This window comes from Coenobita brevimanus, chromosome 20, assembly GCF_032717465.1.
Source record: "Coenobita brevimanus isolate Jiangsu-jjx chromosome 20, ASM3271746v2, whole genome shotgun sequence".
NCBI lineage: Eukaryota > Metazoa > Arthropoda > Malacostraca > Decapoda > Coenobitidae > Coenobita > Coenobita brevimanus.
Genome location: NC_136973.1, coordinates 3992604 through 4016998, shown reverse-complemented (window position 1 = coordinate 4016998; position 24395 = coordinate 3992604). Strand labels below are relative to the sequence as shown.

Here is a 24395-nt window from a genome sequence, read left to right as displayed (position 1 = left end):
CAACAGGTTCACATTTCAGGTGACCACAACGAAAATGAAAAGTGGTCTCATCTCTAGGTGGCAGAATAAAATCATAGACAAGATTCACAAACAAATTCACAATCAAGCTTCAGATGTAACTATGATATGTTTCTGCAGGAAGGAAAAGGAAAGAAAATTGGAAATCAGAATGATATATCATCACTGGAACACTGAAATTAGAATTCTTTATACTCTAATACCACACATAAAAAATCTTTAAAAATACATCTTATAAGAAACAGTCACGTCAACCAGAAAAGGTATTATAACTGGTTCCCTTGTCAGAAAAATATTTTACGGTGCAATATTATACATTCCTGATGCTCAACAAGTTACATTATTTAACGCCACTTTTAACCATACCGAGTCTGAAAAAAAAAAAATTTATATATATATATATTGCTTTATTATGACTGGCTTCAAACATCCAGCAAAAATCAACAACATACCAGGAGCTATATTTATGAATTTTCTTGAGCTTACTGTAAATTTTGTTTAAGACCGTCTGCATATACTTTCCTCACACCTATCAATACTTCGTAAGAAAACTAGAGAGAACATTAAATTGTACCACTGGCATGTCACAAACTTTCCAGTACTTTTGTATGAGATTGCTTGTCTATACAGTACTTATATCTGCACTTGTATAGCTACCAAATACAGTACTCCATATCTAAACTAGAGTGAATATTGATGTGAAAACATGACCAAATGATTTTTTTTTATAAAAGTTAACGCATACAGAGCCTAGTTTGTTGCAGAAATTGGCTGCAATCCATCATAACTATGGCCCTTGGTATCTATATAAAAAATAAATAAGTAATCTGACTCATACAAATATAAAATGTCCATGTAAACAAGCAGTATGCATCCATTACAAGCAAGCCACCATGACCTGGAATCAGAAAAACTTATGATCAACCTCCCATCGTAACTACGGTATATACAGCATTCTCCTTTCTTTGTCCTCTCTGTAAACCAATGAAATGTATGAAACTTTTCCTCTCATAACTAAGATCCCTTTTTAGCAGAAAGAAGAGAACACCAGGGAACACTCTGTTCTCTAGTCCTTCCTGCGAATATCATATCACAGTTATGATATGGAACTGGTCATAAGTTTGTTCTCTCCTTACTATCTTTCTCTTAAACTCACAGACGTACATATTAGTAGTCACAGTCTTCTGTAATAAGCAGCCTCACAAGGACCATCATATCTCTTGCTGTTTGTTTTTATCTGTGCTCATTTGTACTCCTTTGTGAATCTGGGCTCAAAATTTGCACCTTCTCAAACAACTGTTTATGTTTTAAGCTTCTTGACCTGAGGCTCATCTGTCTCTTGGTTAACAGAGGCGACTGAAAAGCCAGGAATGACAGGATGAATGAGCTTTGCAACAACTTTCTGGTGCTGGACGTCCGAAGTATCGACGGTGACCTGGATGCGCATTTGGTCAAACGGTCGGAACACAACAGCACCACACTGCACATACAATTCCTGTAAACAGATGTAGTTAAAAGAAAAATTATTGCAAAGACAGATAATGCTGAACATCATCACTCTACACACACCAACAATTCCTTTCATAAAATGAGTTCAATAAAATTTTTCCGAAAGGAGATTATGAGATTTTCAAGAATTTCAACTGCTATTTTCTCATAACAGATATGCCTTCCCAAGGATTACTGCTATAAAACTGGCAATGAGGAGAAGAATATTACCATCATCATCATACCCAATGCCTTGCTCCCTCCAGACAACCCTCCAACAGGGGAAGGACATGACAGGACCACCTCCAGGCTACACAGTCCACATATACTTCTCTTATACACTTCTCTTCCTCCTCCTCCTCTCTCGTTAATATACTTCTCTACTTTCTTTTTCTTAGTCTCAGCCTCTTACAGCACCCCTAGCCAAAACCAACCCACACACTCATCCATCCATCCAATCCTTATATGTCCTATCAGGGGCATAGAAATTTTTAAGGCAAGTAATTAATTACTGATCCGTAAGAGGCAATATGTGAGCAATTAAGCCCAACCACCCCTCAGACTAAGATCCTTATGGGCCATACCCACAGGAGCACCTTAACTCATTAGTATCCATTTGGTAGTCATGTGGTTACCACCAAAGATAGCAAACAACTTCCTTGAGTAATGAAAACCTTGTGAGTTGTTCTTGGTGGACAGCCACATATAGCCAGGAGCTGCTTAGTTATATCAGTGGTAACATGTGGATGTGTCCCTCTCCTGAACCATCCAGCTTAGTAGAGCCATTTGGTTGTGAATGGGTATATGAATACTGTGTCTAACCCTACCAGTTCTAAAAACTGACCCTGAATTGAATCTAATCAGAACATAGCAAGAGTAAAATAGAGAACACAACACTGGACTGAAGGTGTCCAACAGAGTGAAGATCTCCAACACAATATGTGATGTAAACTACAATAAAAAAAAATTCCAACCTTTTCATTAAACTCAAATTCTGGCCCTGGTTCCTCCTCCACTTCCATTGCTGCTGCTTTTCCTTTCCTAGCTTTATTTTTTGCATCCTTCTTCTTTTCTCTGTTGTCCAGGAACAGAGTCAGCTGTTGTCCAATCATCGGAACCAGCACCTGAATTGCATTTTTATGCAGGAACAGCACATAGGAATCAAACTCTGACACCTTCCCTCTCAATGATGCCTGGAAAAAAAAAAAAAAAAAAAATCAGTAAGTTCCTATACGGTACCTAGAGGTACAGCTGAATTAAGCTGCCTGAAAACAGGAAGAATAAAATGAAAATTACATGATGTGAACAGTGTTTAGCTCTTCTGCTATAATGAATGCACTTGGGCATCAAATTCAAAATAAATTCAGACCATTATATTTAGCTGAGGGAGTCTCTATATTTGTGAATGTGCATATGCATACTTGTGTGTATGTATATATGTATGTAGGAATGTATGTATTTACATGAATGTGTGTTCAAGTGCCAGTATGCAATAATGTGAGTGTCCATGCATGTGTGTGTGTGAGTATACAGTACTAACAATAGCAGTTATCTCTGATGATCCTCGGCCAGCATACTGTGCCATCTTGTGCCTGTAGTTGATGTGTTGGCTAAGGTCAGCCAGCTTCTTGGGATCCAGCAACTCCGGGTAGGTGCGATCGGCCTCAATGATAACAGCCAGCAGCCGGTGTACTATGATGTCTGCATACCTGGACAGATGTGCATGAATAATTAGCCTCTTCAATCTGATTACTTTTTTTTTTTATTCTTGCTATCTCCAGATCATTCTATACACCATGGGAGATTTTTCAAACTAGAGGGATTTCATGTACCATATACATCAATGAAGCAATGAAATGCTGAATACAGTAGGCTAATTATATTTTGCAAGAATGACACAAAAGTAATAAGATGTGAGGGCATTACAGTATATAGTTCTTTATATTTAAAGGGAAAAGGGGATGTGTTAACAGCCTAATAACCGTTTGTTCGTTTTTGAAGACTCCAACATGCTTACATGCATCAACCCTGGGGACCTAATGGTAGCTCTCCACGCTGCTCGATATCTGTCAATCCTTTATCCCTGAGGTCACAGTCAATGACCTCGTCCCATGTCTTTTTTCATCTACCTCTCACAACCCTACCCCTAACATTAACACTTCTCACTTTCTGCATGCAATTATTACAGCATACCCCATCATCTCCACATGCCCAAACCATCTCAAACTACCTCTCCTCATCACATAATAATGATAATAATAATAAAATAAAAAAATAATAAACAGAAACTATGGCTTTCATGCGAGCTTACCTCCTAATGGGTGACGTAAAGTGAGTGTAGGTGGGTGTGGCCAACCCGTAGTGATAATATTCTGGAGGTTCAAGAGTTCCAGAGCAGAAATACAGCGCCTGCATCATACATCGTGTGGTCATAATACGCAGCATGCTGTTGAAGTACGGGTTGTCCTCTCGGGTTGCACTGTTCAGGCTGTCGGCGAGTGTCTTGTTGCTGCTCACATCAAGTTCAATGTTCTGTAAATAAATTATGGAGTTTAGTTTTACCATGTTGCTTGTGAGGTAGATTTCTTCAAAACTCTGGGACCAAGCCTTTACTCCGAGTCATATTACACTTGAACTGTAGGCCATACTACCACCTCATAGCGACTGGGAGCAAGGACGAGCCACCACAAACCTTTTAAATCAGCAACAGGGCCCCACCAGGATTCAAACCTGCAACTGATGGCTGTAGAAAGCAGAATGAGGCAAGGGAATGAATATAATGCCAGTATGGATTCTAAGACTTGAATGATGTGTGAATGATTGTGGTCCATTTCAACTGGCAGGCTACAGGTAGCTCTCCCATCACTGTATTTCCTCTTCCCCATTTCAGATCCTACTTCATCCCATCATCATCGTCCAAGCCTTGGTATTCCTGGCTCCACCTCACAAGCAAACAAAAACTCACTAAATTTTCACCCACAAAATCTCCATGCTTACCTGACTCTTTGCAGCTAAGATGAGTGGCTCGAAGTTGGAGTGAGGTGGAGCTGGATGTCGACGCAAGAGAGCACAGTCAGGGAAGTGCTGAAACAGAATACATTACTATAGCCAGTTTGTTTCCACCTCACAGAACTGAACCATTCCCACAACTTGAATGCTAAGGTGTGCTTTCATAAAATTCAATGAGCCTTTGTTATACGCTAGGGATGAGTCCTTGGCCACTAGTCAAGTGAACCCTTAAATCTGACTACACCTGGCCATCAACTGAACTGAAAGATGCTTAGGATCTTTATCAAATAAAACATACTATAAACACAGTCCTTTTTTTAACATCTAGGGTATGTCTTTCATCTTCATCATCTAAGACTTCACTCACTGTGACCAAACACCTGCCCCAGTGTGAGAATGGTGGACTGCAGGAGAAGCCAGCAGTCCACTGGGTTCACTTTGAGATGAGCCTGGGACAACAACAATAATAATATTAACAACAGCAACAACTACTACTGCTACAATTACTACCTTGAGTGTGGTTTCAGCTGAAGTCACATTGGCCAGCAACATAAACTCCTCAACCATGCTCATCGTCTCCAGGTGCTCCTTGGCCACGATGTCAACAACAGTGTCAGTGTCCGGGTCAATGTGGAACTTTACTTCCATGCTTGCTAGTACCAAAGCTCTGAAGTGGTAAGTTAAGTAAGGGGTTTTGTATGATTTTGATAACTCTTAAGCTAATACTCAGTAAAATACAAGATAAGTTTCATATCATTACCATCCAAAGATATTTACTGCCTTTGTATTCTATCAAGCTGTAACATAATCATCTGGTTTCAGTCATTTTTTTCAGGGACCTTTTACTCATTACTGCAACGAAAAACTAAGTACAGTAAATTGTTATGAAGCTAAGATAATTAAACTCTCAATTACCTGGCATAATTCAGTCAAGCCCTATGCTGGTTAAAGCAAAATGCCAGATACTGCATAGTACCCCCCATTGGCTCAATATTCAGCATTGAGCCAGATATTGCATTACTATCCGTCCCGAACCTGTATCCTAAAAACTTTCCCATGAGTGAAAGATGAAAATCACGCATAAAATACAATACAATAATGATACAGTACAGTAATACAGATCCGGTTGGCTACCGTTTATGAGCTGATTAATACACCTCAATGTAGGCCAATGCATGGAACCACAGGTTAGGTATATCCCGTTTTTGTACCACATATTGCGTAATTTCGCCAGACATTGCTTTAACAGAGCCGAGCCAGCAGCAATGGATAATTAAGAGTTTACTGTAATTTCTTCACCTTAAACTTACAAACAAATACCACAGAAATACAGGACTGGTTCATTAAACAAGCTGCTCTATGATAATAAACATAACACTAAAATCAGTTATAGTGATTCCCAGTGTAAATATGTTACTCCTAAATCTTTACCTTATCTGGCTTCAATTCTTTTAGCATTGACCTAAATAGTCAAAATACTAGAATTCCCAAATACATCATCCACATCTAAAGAGTTAAAATAAAAAAATAAAACTAAAAAAATCATTATCAGACTTACTGTACCCTCAAATCTCAAACTTACCCTGCTTCAACTCTCTTCGCCTTGAGCTGCTTGGCCAGCATGTTAAGATTCCTAAGTGAGATGGTCAGATCATCCTGCATTTTGGGGTCATCAATACGTTGCTGAGCCTGCTGGTAACTCAGCTCACCACGAGACTTTATAATGGTCTTGCAGAACCTGGAATCACAGAAGTAATCATCATCATCATCGTCATCACTGTCACCATCACTGTCATCATCGTCACCATCCCACCTCTTTTCCACCCAACGATGTGGTAAGGTAGGGTCCAGAAAGCAATAAAGGGAAAAAATACCGGAAGGAGATCTAAACAAGGGCATGTTCAATGAAATGCGCCACACATTCACTAACACACTATTTGAGGAATGGAAAAATGCACAAGACTTACCTTGATGATAACACCTCCGCTTTGGGCGTCAATTCCCACAACACGGAGAAGGCAAATCTGTCAACGTTGCCTCTCAATGAACACAGGTTGCTACTCAGAAGCTCTGTAATGGCAATAATAACTGCATTATTAATTTTCCAAGACAGAGCACTAAGTCTGTTCAACCTGGCCTAAAACTAACACATCTTGAAAAATAAACTAGGCTATAGAAAAACTGTCCATTAAAGTTTCATTCCTGTCTACAGAGCTGAACTGCCAAAACTGCTCTTCTCCTGCACCTCACCATCCTTCTTTTAGGGGATTGGGAAATGCAGTACAGTAGTTGAGGGATGTTTGTGAAGTCAAGCAGCTGAGGTGCCCTGGTTATATCAATGCCACCACATGAAAGCATCCCTCTCCAGCATTTGGGGACAAAGAAGGCTGTGTAGTATCTAATGCCTCAAATTTTAAAAAGTTTCTTTCCAACTACGTAAAATAATTTAAAAGCAAGTACAAATTTTAAAAATATGTCTGAGTGAAATGTTGAATCAGTCAGACAACCCACCTGGAACCATGTCAATACGTCGGTTGGTGAGGTAAACGGTTGTGCTGCGGTTCTGAGCTTCCTTATCCAGTGCTGTGTGGGGTCGAATGAAGTGAGACACATCTGCTATGTGCACCCCAACCTGAACAGAAGGGAACACAGATAAAGTTAACTCCTTCACTCAGATGATTTACTACATAATTTATTCTTGCAACTACAGATGGCAGACACGATTTGAATCATATACAGCATGCCCTTCTTTTACAACTGGGATGCAATTTTGAAAACCGAACATGTACAAATTTACTGTTGTAGCGGCTAAATAAATGAGAAAAATGATCACATAAAGAGAAATCGGGCATCACAGCAATCATCTAGGTGAAAAAACAACAATAGAAAAAAAAATCTTATTGACTGGATAAAAAGAAGATCGTATACTGAGCGACTGCATAATGACGTGCTGTACCTAACATTAATAAATGACTACTGATGTTATAATCAATTATATTTTTCCTCACCCTGCCCTTGGGTGGGAAAGGAGGTCTGGATGATGATGATGAATTATATTTTTAAAAATAAGATTCATATAGCTACAGCATATCAGAGATTCTTTCTTGATATGGGTGATTATCAATGCACAGTGCTTTCATAAGCCAAACTGATCAATATTTTATTATATAAGAAAACAATAACATATTCAGTAAAGCTGCTAGCCCCAGTCCAGAATGTGCAAACCAGTCACTACAACATATACCGGTATGTACAATACATTAAATCAATCCCAGTGCTACATACACTCTGCAAGTGTAAACCCATTCAGCCTCAATACACAAATAATTATACTTAATATACAAAATTACAAATTGCCAAACAGCAAGATGTGCTTACCTCAAAGTTTCCATTTGGAAGCTGGCGACAATGAAGGGCATCATCGATATCAGTGCAGCCAATGGGATCAACTGAGCACACATCTAAATGACGTAAATTCTCCCTCTCAGACTCATCCTGTGAAAAAATGGAAAAGATAACTCATTCACTAACCCTGACATGGATGTTGTGGGAGAATGCAAATCTTAAGAGAGTAACCATTAGCCTATGAGAACAATAACAGAAGCATGGAACACTGCCTTCCAACCATATGGTGATATAAAGCATTTGTCCCTCTTAGAAGGAAGTGTATGGCATAAAACTGCTCCAAAAATGTAGAGTCACATAATGAGACAAGGAATTAGATACAGTACTACAGATGTGAGACTATGGTGTGGCATGAAAATGAAAAGTCAGGAGTGAGAGCAGTGGATATGGAACTGCTGAGGAATGTATGTGGAGCACAAAGAGTGGGTACGATATGGAATAATGTGATTCGTGAAAGATGCGGAGTGAGGAAATCTGTGAACACCAGAATCAAAGACAGTGTACTGAAATGGTATGGTCACGTGGAGAAAATGGATGACAATTGGGTGGTGAAAAGGGTATATCTGAGCGAGTTTGAAGGAGAAAGGAAGCAAGGTAAGGAAAAAAGAAGGTGGAAGGATATGGTGGATGATTGTGTGAGGAGGTGAGGTATGGAACTTGGTGAGGTTAAGGGACTGACAAGAGATCCAGCTGGCTGGCTGAATTTTGTGCGAAGAAGCACATGACCAGGGATCTGGCATCCCATTTTAACGTGACAGCATTCAGATTGGCTCTATCGAATAAGTATATGTGAAGCTACAGAATGTGATGAAATTTTCTGGCCTATCAGATGGAGCCAGGATTCCATGGGCTTAAATGATGAGTGAATGGAAGTATAGGCTATTGAAATGCGCAAACTTTGGCTGTCTGGACTCTACTACTCCTCACCCTGCCCTAGGTTGGGAAAGGAGGCATGGATGATGACGATGATGATTATTTCACCAGAATTAATGAGAGGAAATTCTATACTAAACTATGATTAATGTCAAATAACCAAATAAACAAAACATTTTCTAACCTTCTCTGTGATTATCCATGGCATTTTTGGTAGGCAATTCAGAACAGCCTCTGAGAACTTGGTGTGTGGACAGTCATGCTCCAGAAGGATCACCTCGTTCTCTGCATCTTTGTCTCCAATGTTGCCAATTACTCGAACAAAGTGACCCTAAACATGAAGTACACATCAATCAGTATGGCAGTAACATAATATTGTAGCAGCATATCCTGTATTTCCATGGGTGAAGTTGTTAAAAGAAAAGGTCTATCATAAATACAAAAACTAGGTGCAAATATACTGATGAACTTGGTATACTATAAGCAGCCACATAGGGAACAAGAGTGCCAAATTGAACAAATTCCCATATCTGGTAACCTAATTTCAAGCTCTGGTTGCTTGTACTGCAAAATTGCCACCTACTTTTGGATTCTTTGAGTCCCGTGGCCAAGAATCAATGGCGACGATTATTCGCTTGTCATACAGCAAGTCTGGCTGGCGAGTCTCAATGCGGATGAAGGGTATTTTCTTGTCGGCGGGGATGAACAAATGTCGAATTGACTGAAAAAAAAATGCAATATGGAAAAGAATAAATTAAAAGAAGTCCATTGCTGGGGAACAATCTCTGAATTTTGATAATGAAGGGGGAAATAAAAGCTGTATCTCTCTGGTTTGAAAAGTCTCTCCAAAACTAAATAAAATCAATCACTATCAGTACCAGCCTAAAATAAACATGTGCATTCAGTATTGCCATGCAATACAAAGTCATCTACCAGATGATAACCATACATATGTAATTGACCTTAGCAGTAGATGGCCTGTTGTTCTGCGTGACACACCGTCATGGTATGGAGAACAAATGTGTGAAGTTATATCAAAATCTGTCCAAGCAAATGGAAGTTACAGAGCGGACACAAATGTAGGTATGGCCGTTAAGTATGACAGCACCCAACCTTGTTTGAGCCCCAAGTTACCTTGACCTTGGGAGCAAATGGCTGGTTGTTGCACATGACACACCTTCATGGTATGAGAAGCAATTGTGTGAAGTTATATAAAAATCTGTCTATGCATGTGGAAGTTACAGAGTGGACACAAAATTGCAGATGGACTGATGTACTGTACTGATGTACTGGCATATCCTGATATCCAGTGGTGCTGTATACCAGTGGAAGTGTTCGGACAATAAGTTGCCAGATATCAGAGCAATTTTCCCCGTAAGATACTTAAGAAAAGCCAGAGATGCGTTCCAGGCCAAAATCCAAACTCTTATATCCTTTAATCAATAGAGACTGACACAAAAACATAAGAGGTAATGTCATTATCCTCATAATCAATACTATTTCAAAAAATGAGACATCAAACATCACATGCAGGAAGGTAAAGTGGTGGGGGGGTGCGTGCTGAGATGCATTCACAGCAACACACACAGTGAAATTGAGAAGGTGGACAAGTGCAGGCCTGGCAGGCAGCATGCTAAGCTGGGGTGGGGGAGGGTTGGGGCTGGGTAGAGAGATAAGAAACGGTGGGGGAGGGCAAGGGGGGCAGGGAGGGAGACATGCAGGAGTGGGGAGGGCAGGGGAATGAGGAGGGAGACAAGTGGGGGTAGGAGAGGGTGGGGGGATGGGGAGGAAGACAAGTGGGGGTGGGAGAGGACAAGGGGATGGGGAGGGGGGGTATGGGAGGACAGGTGGTTGGGAAGGGAGACAAGCAGGAGTGGGGGAGGGAGACAAGCAGGGGTAGGGGAGGGAGACAAGCAGGGGTAGGGGAGGGAGACAAGCAGGGGTGGGGGAGGGTGGGGAGACGGGGAGGAAGACATGCCTGGCAGTGCTGAGTACGGCTGGGGATGGAGGAGAGACAAGGGGAGGGGGAGAAGCGAGGGGATGGTGGAAGGATGAAGAGACCACATCCGTGTTCGGATGCATTCTTTTCAAACACAGGGAGCAGTGTTGTGTTCAGACTAGTGAATCGACGGCCATTTGGATTGTGGGAATGTTCCCCATTTTCTTGTGTTTGGTTACTGGGGTGCTGGACGTCAGCGTATGCCTGTACTGATGTATCAACGGAACGACGCATACCTATAGTCCCAACTAGTTTCACCAGTAGGGACTAATAAATAAATGCTAAATAAAACAATAAATAATGGTAAATAAAAATGAAGTCCTTATACAAAAGGGGTTAACATTCCCAAAGCCATTCCACTAGCTATGTATCACCCCAAAAAAGTTATCTAATAAACCTTGTCGTCCGTCAATTCCTTCAATCCAGTAAATTACCAGTGCTTTCCTATTTTATTTTTGCTACTCTCAGATGATTCTATTCAGCATGGAAGAAATTTTTTTAACTGGAGATTAGAGACAGACTTCATTATCTCCATGAATATGAGTTTCCTTTATTAAGCTGAATGAAAGTCTCCGAAAACTAACTGAAAAAGACTTGGAACGAGGTCATAGAGCGTGACCTCAGGGACAAGGGAATGAACAGACAGGTTTTTAGAGATCGAGCAGCGTGGGGAGCCACCTTAGGTGACCAAGGGCTTACAACAACTGTACCTCTGTGATTTCATTCTTCCTGATGATTCCACAGTACTGTCGCCACTTCCGTCTGACTACGCCCACTACTCGACCTGTAGGCTGGACTTCCCCTTTTCCACGCCCTGCTGCAAGTAGCTTCTTCTCCTCAGACAGAGTGTGTTCATCATCATCTTCATCTTCACTATCACCTGTAATACAATAGCCTGGTAACCTACTGTACATTACTGAAAAATTTTAACTGTACCTGTCCAATTCAATGGCATATTTTTATATTTTACGTTTGCTGCCACCAAATGATCTCACTGTATGGAAATACACGCACACACACACACATGCATGCACGCATGCAAAATGTTCTCTAATAATCCTACCTTCTTTCTCCTCCTCCTGCTTTTCTTTATCAATGACGACTGTGGATGGTGAACACCATTCGCTTCGTGGCAACAGTTCAACAGCCACTGTGTCATCGTGAAGAGCTCGGTTCAGGTTCTGTCGTCCCTGGATCAACACTGGCTTCTCGTATCCCTCCACCAGCACATTGGCTTCTAAAAAGTTGTTGCGAGATGTCTTCAGAACTCCTTGATGAAGCTTGCCACTCTGAAATGATAAACAAATGACAACAGATTTTAATTTTGTTCTAACTCCCTCCATGTGCTTTAACTTAGTTTAGGAAAGGACACTGAAACTGGAGGAGCTAGAAATAGTACTGGTATTCAACAGCTTCTTCACTACTATACTGATTTTACGCTAACTTTGCTAAAACTGATATCTCTCCAACCTGAAATCTGAACTGTAGCTGTCTTAAACATCCAGGCTGTATCAGTATAATTTAAAGAGATCAGGCTTTATCTGGGAAACTTTTGTAAAATAAATGACATTTTCTATCTATCTATTGTCAGACACCTTAATCCCATAAGAGGTGGCCACAAACAAATCTCCTCCATGTCACCCTGTCCCCTGCCATTTCATTGCCCTGCTCCCAGCTCACAACCCCCTCTCTCGTACCTCCATCTCATCCTTGGCCTCTCCCTCCCTCTCCCCACTTCCACCTCACTCACATACACTCTCCTCAGCAGTCTCTCACTCTCCATCCTCTCCACATGGCCAAACCACCTCAATGTATTTCTCCTAACACTTTCTATCACATCCACATCCACACCACAATGCTCTTTCACTTCCTTATTTGTCAGTCCATCACTCCATGTGACTCCACATGCTCCTCTCAAATATCTCATTTCCACTCTTGAGTGGAAATAACATTCAAACAAACATAAAACTGATGTGAATCAATAATATCTGTAGGGTTTTCGAATGTGAACAAAATACAGTGGGAGGAGTTAATATCAATAACTGGCGGCAAGCAAATCAATCCAAAAAATTTTTAAAATAAATAACAACAAATACAAGTGGGGGATGGGAGAAATGTAAGAAGAACAAACTGTTAGTAAATGACACTGCCTTGCTTTATATGATTTGAAACTTGGGCAGGTAGTGTGGAAAATTATACTCTCATCATTTTAATGTGGTAAAATAATGCCATATCTCCATTTTCAATGCTCAGTTGTAACATTAGACTGAGAACTGAATGCAATGCTGGTCAAGAAATGCTACAGAAAAAATGTAGAGCCATTGCATCATCTTATTCTACCAGTAAACTACACAGAAAATAAGCTTAAGAAAAAAAAAATGTAAATCTGGGCCAAGGTAAGGCAAAAGAACTATAGTGGTCATTACCTTTATGCCTTGGCGCATCTTGGCAATTCCCCAGTGCGGGGCATAGATGCATGACTGCTCAATCACCTCTTCATCATCTCCATCCAAGCAAGCCACAAGATCTAACAGTCCCGGCCTATTTGTCAAGCCTGAGACATACTCTTGCACTGCAGAAGGGAGAAGCTTATCATATAATTCTGCACTGACAAAATTTTTCTCCTGTTATACTATTATTGCACTTGTACAAGTAATGACAGACCTGTACTATTATACATTACTGTTGTTTTCTTTTTAGCTTGTAAAAAAATTTGATCAAAATGGTGATGAAAACCCTTCTCACTGCAAAACTTTAATCTTTTCAACTTTTCCCATCATCAAAATCAGTAATGGCCTAACACCACTTCCCACATTCAACTTTTTTCACTAACTGAAGTGTGCATCATGAGTGCTTACTGTTTAATAAATCCTACCAAACTTCAGAAAATGAACCAAAATCAATAAGAAGTTCCATATCATACTTGTGTAAGCTCCAAGTTCCAGTTCTCTAGCTTTGTCCCGGTTGGCAAAGTCATTTGTGATAAGGATGACATTCTGATTCTGATGCTTGAAGTGTTGGCAGTACCACCAACAAGCCACTCGGATGGCTCGGTCATTTCGGTCATTCAAGGATTCTTTCTCTTCTCGTTCCACGTAGCATTCACTAAAAAATTAGAAACGTATGAGAATATTGGAATATTAGAACACTTGAAACCTATTAGAAAACTCTGAGTCTTAAAACACCAATATGGGATTGCTATGTATTGGCATTTCACCTTACAGACTCTTCAGAATAAAATGGCATCTGTATTCTGAAGCAGCTGTGAGGCGAAATGTCAATATACATGGCAGCAGTCCTCTATCTGAGTTTCATTTTTCAATTTGTCTATAAACAATATATGCATCAGCACAAAAACTATATATACAATATTGCAGAAACCAGTGCTGTGGTGTTTTGGGATTTGATTGCAAAAGTTGGAAAAGTAATGAGCTGACTGGTAAATTAGGGGTAAGAAGAGCTGGGCAAAACTTCACCTAATATTTCACCCTTTCTGCTTTCCATTTTCTGCTGCAAGTTAATATTCCTAAGCAAAAGAAGTTTTGTATTTTTCTCAGCCCACAGATGATCCTCTGAAATAATATAGGCTATCAGGAACGCAACTGATGCAGGAAAGTGACTGACAAAAACTAAATGTATAGCAGGAAAAGCGAGGCACGGTAAACTTTTGTCCTTGAAGGTACTTATGATATGTGAACTAGAGCTCATTTTTTTTTTTTTTTTTTTAATGAAACAGGGTTGTGTACTGTGAGTCAGTGAACAATGTACTTTTTTCTCAAACATGTGAAACCGGAGGTATCAGTAAACCTAACCTAACAAAAATCCATGAAATATAAGTAGCTACCGATTACTATATATAAACCTCAAACATGAACTTTTTTGACAATAAGGCAACATAAACTGATATGACACTACAAACCTGTGATGCTCATTTGTGAAGACATAAAACTTCTTTGACGATGTTTCAATGAGATCACGAAGTCGCTTGTAAATTGGCAGTGATCGATGTTTTACCTCTTGGATAACCGTTTGGGGGATAATAATGTTGGTAATACTGTCATCACACAAAACATCAATCTGAAAAAAAGAAAACTTGTAAAAAGTAAGAGGATATTGAAGTGTAATCCTCACTAGCATAACTCTGCAACATCACTTCCTTTGCATTTCATCTCCATATTAAACCTAAATCCATACTATCATGTTTTGGTTGGGAGAGACTTTTGAAATGGAGGTTAGATACTTCATTTACTCCAGATGTGTTGGAAAGTCTTTGGTGTACCTTGAAACAGTTTGGCCATGTGGAGGAAATGAAAAATAAGAGGTTCACTTTGAGGCTGTATCCTTTAGGTACATGGAACAGCAAAGAGCGAGATTGCAGATGAGGCGGACAGATGAGGTGAAGAAGTGTATCAGTGAGACAGGAGTGGGATGGAGAAAGGGCCACCTGATGGAAAGACAATATGACTTGGAGGTGATTTGTCCAGAATTACTGCATTTGGCTATTCAGTGACAGGCATTCCTTGGACTCAACTGATGGAGAGCAACACTGGTGTCAATAATAATGTGGTGAGGCTGTGGTACCAAAGTGCTAAGAATCTCCACTGCAGTCAGTCCTTACTCACCTATTATTGTTATTATTATTCTTATTTAGCTATTATGCCTTCAACATGTGACACTGAAAGAGTCAATTAATATTTCACTGCTACCTACAGTATATAGCTAATTTGCCAGTTACCCCAATTCACAGCACCAGTCGCATGGAAATAGTTTATTTATTTTAACACATCCTTGACATAATGAAAACCACCTCTACTTCATGTCATTAACTATAAACAAACAAACTCTGTTCTATCATAAAAACATTCATGATAATACACACAAGTTCAAAGTGAGAAAGCCATTGCACATATTCAATATGGGCAGTGGGTATTAGCATCTTAGTGGTGGCATGTACAAGACCTGCTGGGTCTAAGGGAACAGTTTGTTGATGGATACACCTAGTGTCAGACAAAATAAAATCAATAAATGAATAAGTACCGGTAAACATATAAAAGCACCTGCACTAAACTACTCAACCATTACTACTCCACAGACTCACCTGATGTAGAGCCACATTGGTGTCAATCATGATGTGATGTGGGTCGGGTACCAAGGTGCTGTCTGAGGTACTAAGAACCTCCAGTCCTGGCTTTTCACACTCACAGACCCCACATCCATCCAGCCCACACCAAACATCATCTCGCAGGTAGTGTTCTCTCACAATCTAGGAGATATGCAAAAGTTTATCATCTTGAACTCTTCAATTGTACAGTACCAGTATTCTGACAGCCGAGTACAGTACATAAGTATACAAAACTCTCATAATACTTACACCCAGCCTACTCTCATCACGTCACTTCGTAGATAGCGTTATCTCAAAATCTAGAAAGAGGTACTGTACTGGTATTTTTGTTGCTACTCAACATGGTACAGTACCACCATATTTCTGTATTTTATGACATTTCTCATCAGCTTGGGGGGAGGGGTCTTTTTTCTGGCATTTCCTTAGTAAATGCATCTTTCTGCAATATCATGTTTGTCCTAAACTTATGTCGGGTCCTAGATGGTGAGTGCATGGAAAGTTTGTACGACTTGAGTTAGATTTAGTGGCAGTCAAGATAATATCACGTGGAAGGCATAGCCCCACCCACTTAAGTACACAGCATTTTCTTCTGATGGCTTTCTCTGTGCTCTGACTAATTTTTTATGCCCATTTTTTGTCAGAAATGCCTTGCTTTGCCATGGTGATGGTGGGAGGGATGGAGGGAAAGGCAAAGTGGGTCATGTCTGATGAAAATGAGCATTAAAAACATTTGAAACATAAATACCCATCAGAAGAAGAAGTAACTGTTTACCAAACAGGCATGGCAATTCCACATATAACAAACTCACAGTCTCCAGGTAAGTAATTTTGGTACATAAGCAACACAGATATGGTAGTTACCGTAACTGCTCCATTGTGACTGCAAGAAGTGATTGGAAAAAGACGAAATATACCTACCTTTGGGTATTTAAGGATGCGGTAAAGTGACCCACAGCAATGTTTACCGATAATCTCCAACTGGCCGCATTGTTTATCAACCATCGCTTCAACAAGACGTGTCAGTGCATCCCATGTCGAAGCATTGGGAACCTTAATGACTTAACCAAACCTAACCTAACCAAACCAAACCTAATCCAACCTAACTACACTTGTGTTTGACAGTCAACTCTCAAATTAAAAAATGCACATTAGGAGCATTAAAAATGGCTGGCTACGGGAAGACAGTGGTGGAATTTTTACACACTCTAAATCCTCATTTATAGCTTCCAGAAGTAGGTTTATAAAAATCCTCAGTAGCTCTGGTAATCCAGGAATAAAAACAAGGAACCTGTGAAAGACTTACGGTATTTCAAGAGAAAGCATAGAAAGGCTGCACATGTTTGGTAAAGAATTAATTTAAAAAAAAAAATCAAGAAACACTGAGGCTGTGTTAAACTTAAAAAAAAAAAAAAAAAAAAAATCTACCCCAACTTTACGTGGTACCACCTAAACTTACGGTACCCTAACCACATTTAGCAACTTACCGCAGGCTATGGCAGTGAGCTGCAGGGTGAGCTCAGCAAAAAGAGTATCTGTTAGTCTGAAAAAGTCTACATGGAACAAAAGTTAATAAGTGCTGTAGGCCGGATGTCACATGCCATCTTAGACAGCTCCTAGAGTGTGACGACATACTGTTATCCTAGAATAAGCATATAACCAAAAGCCTAGGTCTCATATTCCATAAACAAAACTCGCCAGTGACATACTTTTATTATATTGCCTCTCCTTGTTTTCCTGTAGAATACCTTCTGTTTTCTCTCTAATAACCCCATCTTCACGTGTTTACCCAGGCCAAGGTAGCCTCGTCTGCTTGGCCAGGTCGATCCGGCCAAAAACCCATCCGTTCCCAAGTCGTTAGGGTTAGGTTTGAATGAGTTATGATAGATTATGTTAGTAAGATTGGCTAATACGAGGTTAGTTCTTATTAAGTTAATTTAGTTTATATTAGAATATATTTAATTAGGTTAGGCTAATGGAGAAAAACCGACTAGGGGCGGATTGATCTTAAAGCCGGATCGACCGGAGAGCTGTTTGTTTACATCTAAGTGTAAAAACACGTGGATGTAAGAAGAGCTGAGCTCCAAATCAAACCAAAATAACAAAAAAAGGAGGAAAGTAAACAAAACAAAAATGGCAAATAATGATAAGGGAAGACGGGTGGATAACGACGAGTGCAGGGGATGCAAGAAAAGGGTAAAGGAGAACGAAAGAGGACTACAATGTGATATGTGTGAGTGGTGGTACCACATCATCTGTGAACAGGTCAGTCCTACCCTGTATAGAGAACTAAGAGATGAAGAACAAATATGGGTATGCAAGACCTGCAGACCACAAGCAAAAAGAAGAATGGCAGCTAGTCCCAGAAAGAATGAGAATATAGGATTGAAAATAGACGAGCTAAGAGAAGAAATACATATAATCTTCAGAGAAAAGACCACAGAATGGGATAGGAAGCTAGAGGATTTAAAGGAGGATTTAAAGAGGGAATGGGACAGCAAGCTAGATAACATGAAAGAGGAATTAAAGAAAGAAGCAAAGGAAGAGGTCATGAAAGAAATTAAAGGAGAGGACAGAGTAGAAGAACAGCTGAAAGAGGACACAAAAGAGAAAATTCTAGAGGATATGAAAGAAAAAGAAAGAAGGAAGAGAAATATAATAATATATAACTTAGTAGAATCAGAGAATAGTAACCCTAGGGAAAGGATAGATGATGATGTAAGATTATGTACAGAAATAATCAAGGAGGAAATAAAAGTAAGAGATATTGAAATAGAAGATGCAATAAGGCTAGGCAGTAAAGGAGATGAAGGTACAAGAAGACGAATTCCTACTACTCAAACTTAAAGAAACAAAAATGAAATGGGATGTATTAAAAAAGGCTAGGAATCTGAAAAATACACAAAAGGTAGAAGCCAAAAGAATCTCAATAGTAATAGATATGACTAGGAAGGAAAGAGAGGAAAATAAATTGCTGTGGGAGCAGCTAAAAGAAAAAAGAGAAAAAGGAGAGACAGGCTGGTACATAAACAAAGGCCAACTAAAAAGGAAAGATGAGAGAAGAGATTGAAACAAGAAGGAAAATACAAATAAAATAAAATTACTAAATATACAAGGATTAACAAATGTAAAAATAACGGAAATAGAAACAATTATATCAGAAGGAGAGTTAATGTGCCTAACTGAAACTCAACAAAAAATTGATAAAGTAAAAATAAGTAATGGCCTTAAATACGTAAGCAGCATGAGAAATATAAATGACAAAAAGGGAGGAGGTTTGTTAATACTATTCAAAAGGAAAACAGGTATTGAAGTAGAGAAAATAACAACTATAAATAATGACCTACTCTTTAGCAGTTGCAATATGATAAATTTCAAATATAAACTACTCTTAGTATATTTACCTGCAGGGGAGAAGGAAGAAGATAAACAGAGATATGACAGATTAAAAGAAGAAATAGAGAATATACTAGAAAATATGAAAGAGGAGCCATTTATAATGCTAGGGGACTTCAATGCGCATTTAGGCTTCATAGGATCACAGAAATTAGACAAAAAAGGGAAGGATGTAGTAAAATGGATGGAGGAATACAACCTCATACTACTAAACAATGACCAAAACTGTGAGGGAGAATATACATGGGAGAGAGGAAACAGCAAAAGTGCCATTGATCTTGTACTAGTTAACCAAAGGTTCTATGACAAATATAAATACATGAAAATAGATGAGGTGCAAAATCAATCAGACCTATCTGACCACAACCTAATTGAAGTTGGATATGAAGGAGGAGGAACAAAAAGAAATTTTCATGATAACTGGCAGAGAAAAGAGTACTATACAACAGATGAAGAGTCCCTAGGCAGATTTGTAGGAGAAATGGAGAAAATATGTAAGGAAGGATTGGCAAACAGAATGGAAATGATGGAAAAGGAAGTGAAGAAAACAGCAGACAAAGTACTACTGAAAAGTTATAAAAGAAGAAAAGAAAAAAACAAATAAAAATATAGAACCTCACTGGATGAATAACATTATCATAAGAGAAATAAACAAAAGATAAGAAATAAACAGAAATAGGATAATTGAGAAGGACGGAGAAAAGAAAAAGACTTATTGAACAGATATGAGGCACAAAAACGAAAGTACAAGAATACATCAAACAAGAAATAACTATATATGAAAAGAAAAAAAAACAAAGGAGGTGAAGGAGAGCACTGATAAGAGCAGAAAGATATGGGAATTAATCAATAAATTAAGGGGAACTGAGCCAAAAGAGAATAAAGTGATAGAATTGTACAACACAGAAGGAGATAAACTAGAACCAGAAACAGCAACAGAGGAACTCATAGGTTACTGGAAGGGAATATATCAAAAACACCAAAACCAGATAAATAAAGTGTGGAATGAAGAAGAAAGGGAAACATATAAAAGAGAGAAAGAAACTGTAAACAGCCATAATTCAGACACCAGCGGCCAATATAAGATAGCAGACCTAATAATGGAACACATGGACATGGCAATTAGCACAAACACTGGAATTAGCCCAATGCTGCCACCAGTAATAACAGAAGAAGAAACAAAAAACACATACTAAATATACAAAATAAAAAAGCTCCAGGACCAGACGAGGTAAAGCCAGAGTGCTACAGAGCAATGGCAAAGAGCAGCATATGTATAAAAACCATAACAAACTGCTTTAACCAAATAATAGCAAGCGGAAGGATGCCAGAGAACTGGAAAATCTCAAAAACAAAAATGATACCAAAGAAAAAGAAACCAACAGCCAAAGATCTAAGACCTATTGCTCTACTAAACATAGCATACAAACTATTCATGTCTATATTAAAAGAAAAATTGGAGAAACAAATAAACCAAAACAAACTAAACAATGACGTGCAAGCAGGTTTCACGGCAGGAAGAAGAATAGAGGACAATTTAATAATTCTTGAATACTGTGTAGAGCAAAGTTATAGGAATAAATTACCACTGATAGTAGCAGCAATAGATTTTTCAAAAGCGTATGACTCAATAAAACGGGAAGAAATTATAACAGCCCTAAAAATTTGAAAACCCACGAAAACCTAATCGACATCATAAGCGAGATATACTGCGGGGACAAAACCATGATAAAATTAAACCAAAATGTAGAACCGGTAATAGAAATCTCCAGTGGCATAAGGCAGGGCTGCACAGGATCGACCACCCTTTTTAAACTTGTAACATTTAAAATAATCCAAGAACTAGAAAGTACAGGCCTAGGCTACATAGATGACAATATAAAAATAAATACTTTATTTTACGCAGATGATGGCCTACAATTTTCGCAATCAATGACAGAAGCCAAGGCAAACATACGAAGATTAATAAATGTAGGCAAGGAATGTGGGCTTGAAATAAATAAAGCAAAAAGCAAATTTATTATATTCAATATGGATCGGCAACCAGAAAAAATTGAAGATATAGAAGTAGTTACATCTATTACATACCTGGGAGTAGAAATAACAAACTCAAAAGACTGTTTCAAAAAACACAGGCAAAACATGATAAACAAAGCCCATAAACTAGCCAATACAAGCTACTCAGTGACAGCAAAAAGTTGCAACAAGCTACTCATAGGTAAGACATTCTGGAAGAGCCTTGCATTACCTAGCATCCTGTATGGAGCGAGTGTAATAGCATATAGGCAAGAAGAAATAAACAAGCTACAAAGAATTGAAAACTCGGTATACAGATCTATTCTAGGGGCAGCAAAATATACAGCAGAAACAGGGTTAAGAGGAGAGATGGGAGCATCCCTAATGAAAACTAAAATGATGAAAATGAAACTAAATTACATGCAGAGCATCATGAAAAGAGAAAACAGTCTGGTTTACGAAATAACAGAAATAATAAAAGGAGGCAAAGAGAATAGGTGGATGAAAGAATGTAAGAAAGACCTAAAAGAACTGAACATAAATTTTGATAAGTTAAAAAACATCAGCAAAGATGAAATAACAACAAGACTACATGAATGGGACACAAAAGTGTGGAAAACAGAAATGGGAACAAAAAGTACACTAAGAATATACAGAAAATGGAAGACAGAAATGGGTGGGGAAGATATGAAATATGACAACACACCAGCCTCTATCACTTTCTTCAAGTGCCGCACCAATACATTGAAATTAAATGACAGAAAAAGGCACTCACAAGAAGAAACAAAATGCATAATGTGTGGCAACGAGAATGAAGATTTAGAACACTTCATATTAGATTGCCAGGCATACAGGGAAGAAAGAGAAAAACAACCAGAACTACAACAACCGTACGTAGAAAACAAAGACGATATATTAGGACAACTATTATTTAAAACGGAAGATTTTGAAAGAATAAAACAATTCACACATATGTGCTGGAAAAAGAGAGAGAGAAAAATCAAAGAGCTCAGCAACGAATAAACTGTAAAAACTATAAGAGGGGCCGTTGAAAAGGCTATCCCTCCACCAATCATCGCATCGCATCGTGTGCGTGATGGAAAATGTTGGTATCTGAATCAGTGTGAAATAAAACAATAATTACACTGTATTGCCTCACGAATACGATCAGCTGAATAAAACTGTCTGGAGATAGCAAGAGGAAATTATACTGTGCGTCATTGCAGTGACACTGTATAAGTAATAGGATAAAAATATTATATATAACCATTAACACGTTTTCTGTTACTGAATTACAGTCCAATTTCAATTTTTTTCTCATCAAGTTCAGAGACGATGTAGCGAAATGTAAAAGCAAGCCGTGGCATCGAAGGGATATATTGGCTTTCTCATACCTACAGTATATTTTAAGTAGTTGTCATTGTTAAGCAAGTTTAGCCAGATCTGTTTAGCAAAGGTTTTGGTGACCTTTCCTTTATAATGACATCGGAGAGTTGAAAATTCGCAAGATCACGTCATAATCCCCTCAGTGCTGTAGTTGTGATCTCTCACTCGGCCACTTTTATTTTTCATAACTTCTGTCTTTCTTCACTATGGCACTTGTCTATCGTGGTATTATCTTTATATTACCATTTTGCTTTACTCATTTTGTATACTTCCATAAATTACCTGGGTAAGACTTTACCAAAGGCGCGGCCAGAAGTTCTACCTGTCCTCTTACATTCTCACACTCTCAAGGAAAGTAATTTTAGTATATGCAACACAGATCACAGCTTGTTGATTTTATACTACTAAATGTATATGGAACATTTTTTAAAACCTGTTTTGGGGTATTAAATGAAGCTGTGTGGATGCTCGCAGCACCCTGCACAACCATCTCGTCAACCTAAGTGGGGGGTTCACCTCCAGACCCCCGATGATTTTAACCACTTAGGATTGCCACTAAACCTAGCGTTGAAGATCCCCAATTCCTATCAGACCCAAATTTATTACCTAATCTATCCTAGCCCCGTGAAATCCACCTGAAAAGGAAATTTGGAAGGCCTAGGCCCGTGTGGTTAAGTATTTGATACAGCCTACTACCTTCTACAACCTCAGTACGGTGTATGTGCAAATAATTAACAAGAACATCTTTATCGTAATATCTGACCCAATTAATTTCTTGTATTTAGAGTTTAACTATGGTCAATTTATCTGAATCTCGCAACTGAAGCCTACCTTAGTTTCCATTCTGGCAGCTGACTGGTTGTCATTACGAGGAGAGCTCGGGTAATAGAAAGCTCGTCATGTTTCCATTTCCATCTTTATACTCTGTAGCTGTAATTAATATTAACAGGTGACTGTTAATCACAAATGATGACCCAATCTGGGGAAGTAATAAGTAGCTTGTGAAACACAGCAGATATAGGAATGAGACACAGGAAATTTCAAATTCAACACTGACGATCCCGCTCATCTATATTCAAGTTTCCCGGGTTCATGACGTCATCATGATGGAGATGCCAGTTTCGACACATTGTCAACCATGATACTGTATATGCCTGGTGATGTAACTTGTGCGTAACATATTGCCGTGTGTGTGTTTACTGAGTGTGATGGAATGTGTGGGGGTTAATAATAAAGTTCTCATAAATCACTGCAGCCCAATGATGTCTTACGTTACTGCTATGCTCACCTAGCTAATGACACTTTTTCTACTTGCTTAACGTCCTCCACTCACCCAACTAAAAAGCCTACATCAGTACCACTGCTAATTATATTCTGCTTAGGAGAGACCCCTTGTAGTGTGGGAGTTTACAAAAAGCGGCCATCACCCAGCTTTTTTTCAGTCACTCCTTCATGTGAAGTATGTTCACACACACACACACACACACACACAAATACTAATTAAACTTTGCCAAACTGAATGTGCCCACTCCCATTCACTCACTATTCAAGCCCTTGGAATCATGGCGACACATGATACATTACCATATCTACAACTTATTCCAGACATAGCCTCACATTCACCTACCCAGTAGTCAATCAAGCATAGCATATTTATCCACATCAGCCCAAGATTTTTTTTGTTTT

General features: G+C 38.9%; 1 protein-coding gene across 1 annotated transcript; it reads right to left on the bottom strand.

The window, feature by feature from the left end:
- Positions 1-1089: 1089 nt before the first annotated feature.
- Positions 1090-17700, bottom strand: Dis3 (exosome complex exonuclease RRP44-like protein Dis3). The gene is made up of 19 exons (XM_080266391.1): positions 17621-17700; positions 15891-16055; positions 14712-14869; positions 13716-13897; positions 13219-13364; positions 11856-12081; positions 11503-11672; positions 9377-9514; positions 8978-9124; positions 7894-8010; positions 7027-7147; positions 6483-6585; positions 6098-6253; positions 5026-5182; positions 4504-4590; positions 3818-4038; positions 3047-3215; positions 2481-2699; positions 1090-1513 (listed from the first exon to the last, which is right to left on the bottom strand). The coding sequence occupies exons 1-19, from the start codon at positions 17684-17686 to the stop codon at positions 1319-1321; spliced, it is 2943 nt and encodes a 980-aa protein (XP_080122517.1). The 5' UTR covers positions 17687-17700; the 3' UTR covers positions 1090-1318.
- Between the last annotated feature and the right edge of the window lie 6695 nt (positions 17701-24395).